Source organism: Nanorana parkeri, unplaced genomic scaffold (assembly GCF_000935625.1).
Source record: "Nanorana parkeri isolate BGI_ZX_2015 unplaced genomic scaffold, ASM93562v1 scaffold2, whole genome shotgun sequence".
Lineage (NCBI taxonomy): Eukaryota > Metazoa > Chordata > Amphibia > Anura > Dicroglossidae > Nanorana > Nanorana parkeri.
The window spans coordinates 179,216-192,194 of record NW_017306270.1 but is presented as its reverse complement, the minus strand read 5'-3'; the positions used below and the strand labels follow the sequence as shown (position 1 = coordinate 192,194).

The following is a 12,979-nucleotide window of genomic DNA, read 5'->3' as shown; positions in this document are numbered from 1 at the left end:
CATTACAGGAGGGGGTGGGGGGGCATTGGGCGCGTGTTCTTTCAGTGGATGCTCGTTATCTCTCGGTCCAGCGGCTCTGTCTCGGCTCAGCTCCTGGCAACCAGTGACGTCAGTGAGCTGGGTGGGAAGCCAGAAAGGGCGTCCCAGGTTGCTAACAGCTCTTAAAAACCTGGGAAGTGCTAGCCACCCCCATGTAACTTCAGATGACTGGGGGTCATCGCTGTATAACCAAAAATCTTCAGCTGTCTTGTTCGACAAAAATCGATTAAAAAAAACAAAAAACAATTGTTGTTGAATGGAGTGGTACTGGAAGGGTACACAGCTTGAATTTCAGCCAAGTCAGCAGGATTTTTGTTGAATGAGGTGGTAATGACAGAGCCACCCACAGCTCAACTGCAGAGCTGGCCATAAGCTGCTCAAATTTTGGCCACCTTCTCAACTACCTGAGCTTGCATGCTGTTTCCCAGCTTCTGAGTGTCTATAAGAATATCAGATAAGAGAGCACTGCAGTTGTTTCCTTTTAACATTCGGGTTCTTTTACGTGACATTTTTTTATGGACACAAAAGCTGGGAAACACCTCACGAGGACAGAGAGTTGACAGGACATAATCTTCTAGACTTCTGGTAAATCTGATCCCTGGATGTGCAGCTCAGGACACAGATGAAATAATACATTAAAACAAGGAGTCACATTTAACACTTCAATAAATGCAGTTATAAGTCAAGAGTGAATACTGCCAATCATTCCACCAGCCACTAAGTTAGACAGAGATGTCTAAGGCCGCTCGCTCTGCATGCGTATGGGTAATGTTATTTTACTCACCTACTGAGTACCCAGCCAGCAGAAAGCCCGCAGATCCAGAAAGCACTTGGAAGCCAAGGTGGCGTGTTTTGTGGATTATAAGGCCCACACGTGTGATCTACAATTTAAAGAAGATAATACGTATTTGAATAACACTCCAGTTTGATGGCAAAAACACAATCCCTTCAGGTGAGCTTAAAAGAAGCAAAAAGTTTTAGCGCATATATTGCAGATTTTAAATAAATGGAGGAAAGCCTCATCATGCCTTGTCGGGAATTGGGTGGAATTATCTGCCTCCTTCACTATCACTACTTAAGCAATCTCAGTGCTGTAATAAGAAAAGCTGCAGCATCTGAATCACTTTAGGCATGGATGATGAGACCATGTACCAAGGAAGGCAGACAGCAGACCATGTCTATACCTTCAGGTATGTTCCAGAACTGTATGAGCGTCATGCAGTAAGTATGGCTTTAGCTGTGCCCCTTCTTTCATCTCCCCATTGGCCTGTCACTCTGATGTGCAGTCTTACTGACTTATATGGAGGAATGGAAAGCAGGGGATTAGGGATGACTTCATAAATGAAGCAAAGATATTCTTAATATGGGTTTATAGGCTCTTTTAGGCCTTGTTCTGGCCAGAACGCACTGCATCGCATTGCGGCCGGCACACTATGTTGTGGGGCAGGAGGGGGCGCGGCGGTCCATTGAAGTGAATGAAGTGCGGCCAATCAAATTTTTTGTGCCCATTAGGCACAAAAAATCAAAAACATATGCAATAAATATCTGCAATACATATACATTTTCACAAGTTGTATCCCTTCAAAGACCCTTCAAGTACAGAAAACTACTTGTTGCTCTTCCACAAATGCATTTAGCTCCTAAGTCCTCTTGTGGGCTGATAACACAACATTTTTGTAGATGAGTGGTGTCAGCCCTGTCATTTACTTTTGGTAAGCTACTTAAAGTCTACTTACATTTTTACAACAAAAGACACTAATTATCCTGTAGTCCAAATAAAGAACTAGGAGGGCTAAGACTCTTGGAACCAACACGGGAAGCATGCACAGGACAGCTCTGATTTTCTGATGTCATTTTCTGCACTTATCGAATGAATATAACAAAACACTTTCAATGTGTTTTGTTATATTCATTCGATACGTGCATTGATATATTTCCCAAACCATAAGGGAGGAAATAAGAGATGTTTGTCGTTAGGATTTGCATACACTTTAAATATATCAAATTGTGGAGTGTGCAGAGCCAGCTAGTCAGTTTTAAAGATGCAAGTAATCCTTTGCAAAATACAAAGAGGAGGATTCATCAAAGCTGGAGCAGACAAAATCTGGAGCAGCCTTGCACGACAACCAATCAGCTTCTATCTTTCATTTTTAAAGCTTAACTGAACAAACTGAAGAAAGAAGCTGATTGCCATGGGCAACTGCTCCAGATTCTGTCTGCTCCAGTTTTTATAAATTCCCCTCGCAATGCTTTTTCTATGTACTGTTCACTGGTTCAATGTCAACTGACAGTTATTTAGACCAATCAAGTCTATAAACTGCTCTAATAAAAGAGGAATCAGTGGAACACTCTGATCTGTCTGAATAGACAACTTTACAAGAAGCAACTACCGTGTTTCCCCGAAAGTAAGACCTACCCCGAAAGTAAGACCTAGTGCTATCTTCAGCGATTTCTGTAATATAAGACCTACCCCGAAAATAAGACCTAGTTCGGTGGTAGGTCTTATATTGCAGAAATCCGCTAGGTCTTACTTTCGAGGTAGCTGCACATATAATAGAATTTTACATGTCACGGCCGCAGCTCCCTCCCGCCAGGCACGCTCCCCGCACGCCCACCTGTCTGGCTCCCTGGACGGCATTAGAGCTGAGAGTGGCCGCAGCTCCCTCCCGCACGCACGCCCATCCGCACGCACGAGCGGACAGCTGTAGCCAGGTACACATAAGACATCCCCCGAAAATAAGACCTAGTGTCTTTTTTGTGGAAAAAAAATATAAGACACTGTCTTATTTTGGGGGAAACACGGTAGGTGGAGAACAAATGTAAGCTGGTGTGCATTATATGACTGTAGATGTAATAGTGTGAATGACAGGACCAGTGCTCTGTAATATTGTCCAACAACCCCCATAATGAGCTGAGGCTTAGAGCCGTCTCGGTGTGGTGGAAGTGTCCTTTGGATCCATGCCATGGCTTAAAATGTCAAGCTGCTGACTCTTTGCCCGGAACATATTCTAGGCTGCTTAGAAAGCCAACCTCAGAATTCTGTGAGCTAATATGCACTGACAGGCTGCATCCTAAATATTACATCCAGATCACATTGTTACTCATTTAGGACGTCAAGAAGCAATAATACTTTATTAGGGGTACAAATTGCCTCGATCTGCAGCTGTCTATATAAGTCTCGATAACTGCTCCTGATCCTTAGAGCTTTCCACTCTTCTCCCCAGTCATCTTATGCATGCTCTAACATGGAAATTCATGACACACAGGATGTGCTCTTAAAATGCCTAATGTTCTCCAAGGAAGACACCTCTGCAGGGCCGGATTTACTATCTATGTTGCCCCAAGGCCAAGTACCTCAATGTGCCCGCCCCCCATGGAGAATGGCAGACCTGCAGGTTGCATACAAGTGATCTCAGAGACATCGCTGAGATCACTTGTACAAAAGAAGCAGCAGTTTCCCCGCTGTACATTTAGCTTTGCTTGCCCAAGGCAGGGCTAAATGTAGAAAACAATTACCCACCCAGTGCCCAGAACTGCTTGTCCCGGGCTTCCAAAAATTTGGCAATTCCACACCACCTGCTGCCCCTCTACTCCCTGCTGCCCCGAGGCCTTGCCTGTCGGGTGAACTACAACTCAACATCTGAACTTCCAACATGTAGCATTGTCATTGCTTGCTGGAGGCAATGCATGATGGGATATATAGTCTTGAGAAATGGAGACTGCATCACATTAAGCAGCAGGGAAAGAGATGCAAAGCACCCGGGCATCGGGAGATAGGAATTCCACACCCCTGCTGCCCCTCTGCTCACTGCTGCCACAAAGCCGGGCCTTGGTTGGCCTTGTGGGAAATCCAGCCCTGCACTTGTGTATATATAGGACAGCGGGGGCAAGCAGCTGAAAGACGACCCAAACTGTGGACTCCTATTAGGACAATACTACAACAGTGAAAATGCCTGGGGCAACAGTTGTTGCGTGCTAGAAGTAGATTTACACACCATAGAGTACCAATAGGACGACTCTTGCCTGTTTTTGCTCAGGAACCATTGAAGTATTATCAAATACTACTACTATTACTTTATTTAATATTATTAAATAAAGTATTATTAAATAAAGTATATCATTATTATTTTTCTTCTAACAGGCACATCCACTGGACATGTTGTAAAAGATCGCCTTTGGTTTTTGCAGATACATAGTATTTGAGGTTGAATAAAGACATAAGTCCATCGAGTCCAACCTATTGCTGATGTGTGCGTATGTATAGGTCCATGTATCATCTCATTCATTGCTTTTACATTATACGCCGTCACACTGTTGAAGAATTGTTTGTATCGTAATACAATGTGGATCCATTTAGATATCTTTATACAAAAGGTTACCCAGGTTGCGCGGACATTTTACATTGTAACAAAGAACAAAAGAACAAAGAACACAAGACAAGCAAACGATTGACCTAAATATATTGATGATATGCCAGACAGCATGTGTTCTTTGTTATTTACTAGATGTGCTCTTGTCCAGGGTGAAAAAAGTGTGCTTGCCAAAGGCTTTTTTAAGAGCGTGTTAATATGTGCTAAACCTTAAGAGTACGTTCTATTTAAACTCAGGTCGTCATTTAATGCTTTTCCATTTATAGACCAGGAAGAATTTTTAACTCATAAACCTAACACTAAAGGTTTACTGCAGACTTAGTAAAAGATCTCCAGAATAATGCCAATGGATTTGTTTTTATGAATGAAGTGGATGTGCTTTTATTTTACTGGCGTCTTGTTAAAAGTATACTATTAGGAATTTAGAGTACTCTCTCATTTCTAGCTACTGTTGTAAAGTAAGTATTTTATATGAGATATTCACCTTTATAGTTTCACCGCTCTGAAATTCCCTCACGATAAGTTCAAACAAAAGTAACAAAGAACACACATGAGTTTCCAGTAATGTATCCTGCATGCTTCACATATGGTAGAGTACATCACAGCAAACAGGTTAAAGTGACACAAATCATAAAAATGCATCCAAGTACCTTAGCTATTAACAGAAATGTATCTTATTTGTGTATCACTCGGCTGTAGATCCTCCAATCATCTCTGAATTGGTGCTGACACTGTCCTTCCTTCTGGAGGGGGGGTACTTTTGTTCCGCATGGTCCCTGTGTGTGTTGTAAAGTTGTCACCGCTCCAAGCTCACTCCCGGGATGGACTATAATCTTAATACTCAATACAAATAACTTCAAATAATATATAGTTTTAACTGGAAACAGGGGGCTCAGCATCTAACTTAGGGAAGCGTTGCACGGGCCCCCTGTTTTCAGTTGAAACTATATTTCTTGAAGTTTACCAGTGTAGCGACCTTGGCTTGTCCCTGGAAATCCCAGTCTTCAGTCTGTCCCTATCCTTTGGATTGTCCCTGGAAGTCCTAGTCATCTGCATGTTCCTCGCATTTGATTTGTCTGTTGTAGGCCTGTGTACAACCTGTTGGGAATTCTGGCCTTGTCAACTATTATCGGCTGCTAGCCGAGTTGGGGAAACCTGAGAATCGTGACCTGGGGTCAGCACGCAGAAAAATCCATCTCCACCATCAGAAGCTCTGGTGAACACTGGCTGGCCCTTAGACTCCACACCCTGGGGGACCCCATGGGTTACATAATTTAGCTCACCCCATTAGCTCGCATAATTTTGAGGTTGGCTTTCTAAGCACCCTAGAATTTGTTCCGGGCAAAGAGTCAGCAGCTTGACATTTTAAGCCATTGCATGGATCAAAAGGACCCCATACTATCTACTCGGCATTGCCTAGTACTTGAACTTCCAGTGGAACCTGACTTCTTCTTGTCTCCTTCAGCTCATGTCCCTGCTCGAACTCCAGCTCTGGGAATAGTCAGCATTCACTGCTTGCACCCTTTGAATCTAGGTGCATCAGCATGTGTAGCAAGGGTCCACATCCTTGTTTCCGGGTCTCACCTCTGAGTCCGATTCGTGACAGTTTGCTCAGGCCACGCGCCGTGCGCTGCACTGGGTTTAACTACAATAAGCCAGAGGGAGGAACACAAGATTGGTAAAAAGTCTGATTGGCTGAGAAGCTGCATAAGAATCAGCAGGAGAGGTCAGCCAAAGCCTAAAGCTGGCAGTCTAGTGCGGGAGCAAGTTAGGAACCGAGTACATGCCTGGAGGGCTACAAGCAACAGAACAGCCCTGCATGCCTGCAGAACCAGGGGTGAGAGGTCTGCACATTCTTGTGGAACTGCAAGTGACAGCACAGCTGCAACTCTGCAGCTGAACTGTGACATTTTGCACAGAATACCTAAAGCAGAGGAGGTGAGCTATAAAGAGAACCTGTCAGTTTGCCTTAAGAGGGAAAAGTGTTAGGCTTTTACTTTACCTGACTACCAGAGGCAGAACTAAGCACAAGACATGCGCTGTGAAATCAGGGACTTACATCTCCTCCGCTGTCCTTGATCCCTATGATGTTTGGGTGCTGAGCCAAAGTGACTACTGCATCTACAGGCAAATCCAATCCAGTATTGGCAGGCACGCTGTACAAAATAACGGGAACCGGAGAGGCATCGGCAACCTGGAGAGAAACAATGTGTTAGAATTTCCAGCAGCTACGCAAACAACTTTCACTGCAACTTCCTGTTTTTTTTTAATTATTATTTTTATGTATTTGTTTATTATTTGTAAACTTCTAATGAGACAAACTTGAAGGCTGCCATTGCTAAGTTCTCTACTGAAAGTGCTGGATGCCTGGCTATCATGACTTAATACTTTGAGTCGCTGACAAAGAACAAGCATGAAGATACGGAGTCCTGACTTTACTCAACCTAATCTGTTGACTTGATTTGGCTAAGTAACAGAGGTTGCGCACAACTCTCAAACGACCAGCCTCTACAGAAGGAGGTCCCCTGTATTTCTCCATTAGTAGGCCCATTTTATAGACGAGCTGTACTGGAAGTTTACATTAGCTCCAGCTCCTTCTAAAAATGCTAGTTGCCTGGTTGTCATGTTGATTCAATGGACTTCAATACTTCCTGAGTCACTAACACAGAGCAAATATGCACACTGATGTCACTTAGTACATGCTTGTTTCAGGAAAGTGACTCAAAAAGGACTGAAAAGCAGAGACAGCCAGGTATCTAGAACTAGGTCAGCGTTGGGTGTCTCCGTACTTTTAGGTTTTCATTAACTGTTGTATTTTTTCTTGGCTTTGGTGACGGTCTGTGTGATTACCTTGGTGTAATGGTGCACCAGAGAAGAGCTGTTCATTCTGCCTTTATAGTAACATGGCGTCACCACTAGAACCGCCTCTGCTCCAGCTTTGGCCATCTCCAAGGTCATCTCCACTGTGGCTTGTGTAGCTGGGGAATATGACAACAAAGACAAAGTAAGGACCATTCATAAAACCTCAAACCACTCATATAGTTATATTAATTCTGAAACAATGATTAGATTTACAATAAAGGGAATAACAAAAGGTACAAAGAGTCAATGGACTAAGGGCCCATTCACACCACATCATCTCCAGACCAGACCAGATTGTTTCCGGATCCAAAATGCATCCTAATATATCCCTGTGCTATATCTGGCCTCTGTTCCCACCAGCGCAGTCCGTTCCAGACCAGACAAATACTGCATGTCTCATTTTGTGTGGTCTGGGATGCACTGGAACTGCGGGCAAGTTCACACCATTTTCCGGACCGGATCTGGTCTGGAAAATGGTGTGAAACCGTCCTAAGGGCTGCTGCTGGCCTGGAGAGGAGGGGGTAGGGATGGCACTCAATAAAGTGTATGTAAAACCAATCACTAAAATCTCACATACAGTAAGAAGAAGCAGTTCTTTCCTCGGAATATCCTGATAAATAATGTGCTGAGGTTGCACCTCTGAACTGTATGCCATTTCTTACTACAAATTGTTAGACTGTGTAACAATATCAGTGGAGTACACCATACATTCACATCCTGATCCGGCGATAAGAAGCTTCTCTTTCGGTACCACTTCACGGACCTTGCGCACGACCTCCAGTCTCTCCTCACGGCTCAGGTAAGCATATTCCCCATTTGAGCCTTGAACAACAAAACCTTAAAGTAATAGAATACATAGTGATTACCATGATGTACAGGTGAAACTCGAATAATTAGAATATCGTGCAAAGCTCATTTATTTCACTAATGCAACTTAAAAGGTGAAACTAATATATGAGATAGACTCATTACATGCAAAGCAAGATAGTTCAAGCCGTGATTTGTCATAATTGTGATGATTATGGCTTACAGCTCATGAAAACCCCAAGAACCCCAAATCCACAACCTCAAAAAAGTAGATTATTACATGCAATCAATAAAACAAGGATTGTACATAGAACAATATCGGACCTCTGAAAAGTACAAGCATGCATATGTACTCAGTACTTGGTTTGGGCCCCTTTTGCAGCACTTACTGCAATTACTTTTGCACGATATTCTAATTATTCGAGTTTATGTACAGCACCATTCCTAGTTTAAAACATTCTTATAATATACAAGATAATATACAGGTTTATTAATAAAAAGCCAAAAAACGATTAAACTGCCATTGACATTCACAACTTTCAGTCTTCCAGTTGTTGCACTGTTCCAGTCCACACACAAAAAAAAATGGCATCAATATACCTGTGTTACACAAGTACTTGGCACAGGTATATCGACAAACACTCAGAGCATCTTTTGAATCTTTGAATATACAGTATGTGTGATTATAGGATCAGTTCCAATATATTGGAGCAGTGGCGTAACAATCACTATAGCGACCCAGGCGGCCGCTATGGGGCCCCGGAGCACAGGGGGGCCCGGCCAGGACGTTGCCCTGATGCCGTGCGTCCGCCTGTGTCGCTATGGCATTTCAGGCTGCTGGCTGTCACTGGCGGCTTTGAGGAGAAACACATCACATGTGCAGCGGCGCGTAAGTCCTCGCAGCCGCTGCTGAGTGGGTGACAACCAGCAGCTTCGGAGGTTTCTGGGCACGTCGTCGGCAGTGCTGGAGGAGGCGGGGCCCAGTGACGGAGGAGTCGGGTCTTAGTGACGGAGGAGGCGGGGCCCGCTAGCGATCGTGGTGGGGAAGGAGGCGGACAGAGTATCGGGCAGACAGGTAAGAGGGTGTGAGCGCAGAGTGTAGGGCTGCAACAACTAATCGACATAATCGATTATAGAAAAAGTTGTCAACTTTTACAATAATCGATTAATCGACTTCCGATCAGTTGGCCCTGTTCGCAGCTCCACACGCTGTGCGCCGCACCTCCTTCACACCTCACGCTCGCCGCTGCCAGACCCGCTCGCATCCACGCTCCACACGCCGCACCTCCTCCCCGCCTCACATTTCCTGCCCATCCACGATCGGCAAGGCACGCGGGGAGATGTAGTAAGGAGGAGCAGGGGTGGGGGGATGACAGCAGCTGATAGACAGGTCCAATCTCAGAAGCAAGTTGCTGGAAGACTGGTCAGGTAAGCCTGCACTTTCCCACACATGGTGCTCTATAATGTATTGCTGGGATTTGTATTCCTCTATAGCTGATGGTACCTTGTGCTGTATATTATACAGAGCAATGTACCATCAGCTATAGAGGAATACAAATCCCAGCAATACATTATACACTGTATGTATAATGTACTATTGCTGGGATTTTTTGTACTCCTCTATAGCTGGTGACATTCTGCATTGCGCTGTATAGAGGACTACAAGTCCCAGCAATAATACATTATACAGCGCAATGCGGAATACCACAAGCTATAGAGGAGTACAACAAATCCCAGCAATAGTACATTATACAGTGGTACAATGCTAAATACCACCAGCTATAGAGGACTACAAAACCCAGCAATAGTACATTATACAGCACAATGCAGAATGCCGCCAACTATTATGTACTATTGCTGGGATTTGTTGTATTCCTCTATAGCTGGCGGTATTCTGCATTGCGCTGTATAATGTACTATTGCTGGGTTTTGTAGTTCTCTATAGCCGTTGCCATTCTGCATGCATTGCTGTATAATTTTACACTTTCCATTTCACTATATTGCACACCACACTATCTTTTTTTCTTTTTTACTTCCACCGCTCCAAGCTTGCTCCCGTGATGGACTACAACCTCAATACAAACTAGTAGTCCATCACTGGAGCCATTTTTTAAACTTTATTTTATAGTTTATCCGATTAACCGATTAATCGAACTTAATAATCGGCTAACTAATCGATTTTGAAAATAATCGTTAGCTGCAGCTCTAGCAGAGTGCCCTGTGTGAGCGCAGAGTGCCCTGTGTGAGCGCAGTGTCCTGTGTGAGCGCAGTGTCCTGTGTGAGCGCAGTGTCCTGTGTGCGCGCAGAGTGTCCTGTGTGAGCACAGAGTTCTCTATCTGAGCGCAGAGTGTCCTGTGTGAGCGCAGAGTGCTCTATGCGGGTGCAGAGTGTCCTGCGTGAGCGCAGAGTGCCCTGCGTGAGCGCAGAGTGCCCTGCGTGAGCGCAGAGTGCCCTGCGTGAGCGCAAAGTGTCCTGCGTGAGCGCAGAGTGCCCTGCGTGAGCGCAGAGTGTCCTGCGTGAGCGCAAAGTGTCCTGCGCGAGCGCAGTGCCCTGCGCGAGCGCAGTGCCCTGCGCGAGCGCAGAATGCCCTGCGCGAGCGCAGAATGCCCTGTGTGAGCGCAGAGTTCTCTATCTGAGCGCAGAGTGCCCTGCGTGAGCGCAGAGTGCCCTGCGTGAGCGCAGAGTGCCCTGTGCGAGCGAGTGCAGAGTTCTCTATCTGAGCGCAGAGTGCCCTGTGTGAGCGCAGAGTGTCCTGTGTGAGCGCAGAGTGTCCTGTGTGAGCGCAGAATGCCCTGCGTGAGCGCAGAATGCCCTGCGTGAGCGCAGAATGCCCTGTGTGAGTGCCAAGTGCTCTATGAGAGTGCAGAGTGTCCTGTGTGAGTGCCAAGTGCTCTATGAGAGTGCAGAGTGTCCTTTATACGCTCAGAGCGTCCCGTTTATGTGCAGAGTTCTCTATATGAACCTACTGTGTATGTATGTGTAAAGCGTTCCCCATGTGGCCGTGCCGCGCATGCTCAGTGCTACATACCGCGGAGTGGGGTAGTGGAGTACTTGTGCAGATTCTCGGCCAGCCTGTCATAGTCCACTCGTTCCCGGTCATTGAATGGAGTGGAGATGGGAGGGAAGATTCCGGAGATATCCAGTGCAGGCCGGGCCTGGTTCATATATGTGCGGGGCACAGCACTACACCCAGCCCGGGCACAGCGGGGGAGCAGAGCTCTGAGCAGCATGGTGCACGGACTGGACTCGGCTCAGTGTCCCGGGACAGGGCTGCTGGGTGGGGGATTAATCATTGATAGAGACCGAGCAGAGACACATATGATAGAAGATTGCCAGACACAAATCACTGACTCCTGAACTTCCCCCACCCGGGTCACAGTAGTCCACCAGTCAGTGTGAGGAGAATCATTGATACAATGTAATTCATTCACCTCACCGACAGACAATAGGAAGCCAGGAAAGTGTCTGTGAGGAAGAGGCTCCGCTCTGAGAGCGACAGGACAGGCAGTATAGGAGCACATTGGAAGGGGACCTGTAATAGGGGAGAGATGGCACCTACAGAAAGAGAGGGCCACTACAGGAAGAGAAGAGAGAGCCACTTCAGGTCAGGAAGAGAAGAGAGGGCTACTCCAGGAAGAGAGAGTCACAACAGGAAGAGAATAAGGGAACACAGAAGATTGCAATGAAGGGGCCCTAGGAGCAGCAGGGGCCCATGGTGTTCCCCAATTATATGACAGGGAAACAGAACTCTGCTTTTTTATAAAAACCCAAATAAGAATGTTTTCCCAATAGAACAAAGAAGCACAGGGGCCATGTCGCTGCTACAAATGCTTAACAACAATTTGGGTTTTTTTTACACAATCACTGGCACTTTGCCTCCAAGGAACAATGTATGGCAGCTGCAGGTATAGGTCGTGGTACATTGTTATACATTGGCTGCTACAAATCGCTCTCCTTCAGAGATTCATAGCTAGGCCATAGAGGTGAATGCCGCTGGCACATCTCTCCTGACATTAAACTGCACTAACCCAATTGCTGAGTGGCTGAGCTGTAAAATATCGAGTTAGCAAATTCCATGGGAAAGAATTGATTTCATTAGAGAGAAATCAGAATAACAGAGAATCACTGCAAATAAATCACCAGAGTGACGTGGCCCTTCCAATGTCAGCCATTAAATGCTGCTTGGGTTGCCGAGCAAATGTTTCTGTTTGATTGTCATTGCATGATCCATGTCATGGATGTCCCGTGAATCGGCCAAGATTCTAAACATGGGAGGCCCTGTCGGCACCACCCGGCTTAACAGACTTGAACTGAAAAATTGAAGAAACTAAGTGGGAAATTGTCAGCTGAATCAACTGCAGCCAATCAACTGTTCAAAGAGTAAGGCCTTGTTCACACCAAATGCAGACCAGATCCGGTCAGGTTTCTGCACCTGCAGTGTAGTGGGTTGTGCCGTGTTTTAGACGCGTTTTTGATGCGTTTAGGGCCTAAACGCCCTTAGGGCTTGTTCACACCAAGCGCGGAGCAGATCCGGACCAGAGCAGGTGCAGACCGGATCAAAACTGCGTCCAATGTATTCCTATGGTATTTTGACCTCCAGTTCACATCGCAGCGTGCGGATCCAGACCGGATGAAAAAAATGCGGCAAGCCCTATTTTACCTGCTCTGGATCTGGTCTGGAACGCATCTAAAACGCAAAAACTTATCAAAAACGCATGCAAGTGCCTGAAAGCACATGTCAAACTTTAAAAAAAAAAAAAAACTTTTTTTTTTACCAAAACCGGCCCTAAACGCATCAAAAACGCATCCAAAACGCGTCTAAAACGCGGCACAACCCACTACACTGCGTGTGCAGAAACCTGACTGGATCTGGTCTGCATTTGGTGTGAACAAGGCCTAAA

The 12,979-nt window shown here is 45.6% G+C and overlaps 1 protein-coding gene across 1 annotated transcript in view; it reads right to left on the bottom strand.

Annotated features, from left to right (window-relative positions):
• The window catches only part of HOGA1 (4-hydroxy-2-oxoglutarate aldolase 1), a 28,949-nt gene extending 17,596 nt beyond the window's left edge, over positions 1-11,353 (bottom strand). Inside the window, exons 1-5 of the mRNA XM_018563859.1 lie at positions 11,107-11,353; positions 7,980-8,108; positions 7,260-7,387; positions 6,469-6,603; positions 824-920 (exon numbers count right to left, since the gene is read on the bottom strand). Coding sequence (XP_018419361.1) covers positions 824-920; positions 6,469-6,603; positions 7,260-7,387; positions 7,980-8,108; positions 11,107-11,308 — 691 coding nt within the window. The 5' untranslated portion in view covers positions 11,309-11,353. The remainder of the gene's footprint in view (positions 1-823; positions 921-6,468; positions 6,604-7,259; positions 7,388-7,979; positions 8,109-11,106) is intronic.
• Between the last annotated feature and the right edge of the window lie 1,626 nt (positions 11,354-12,979).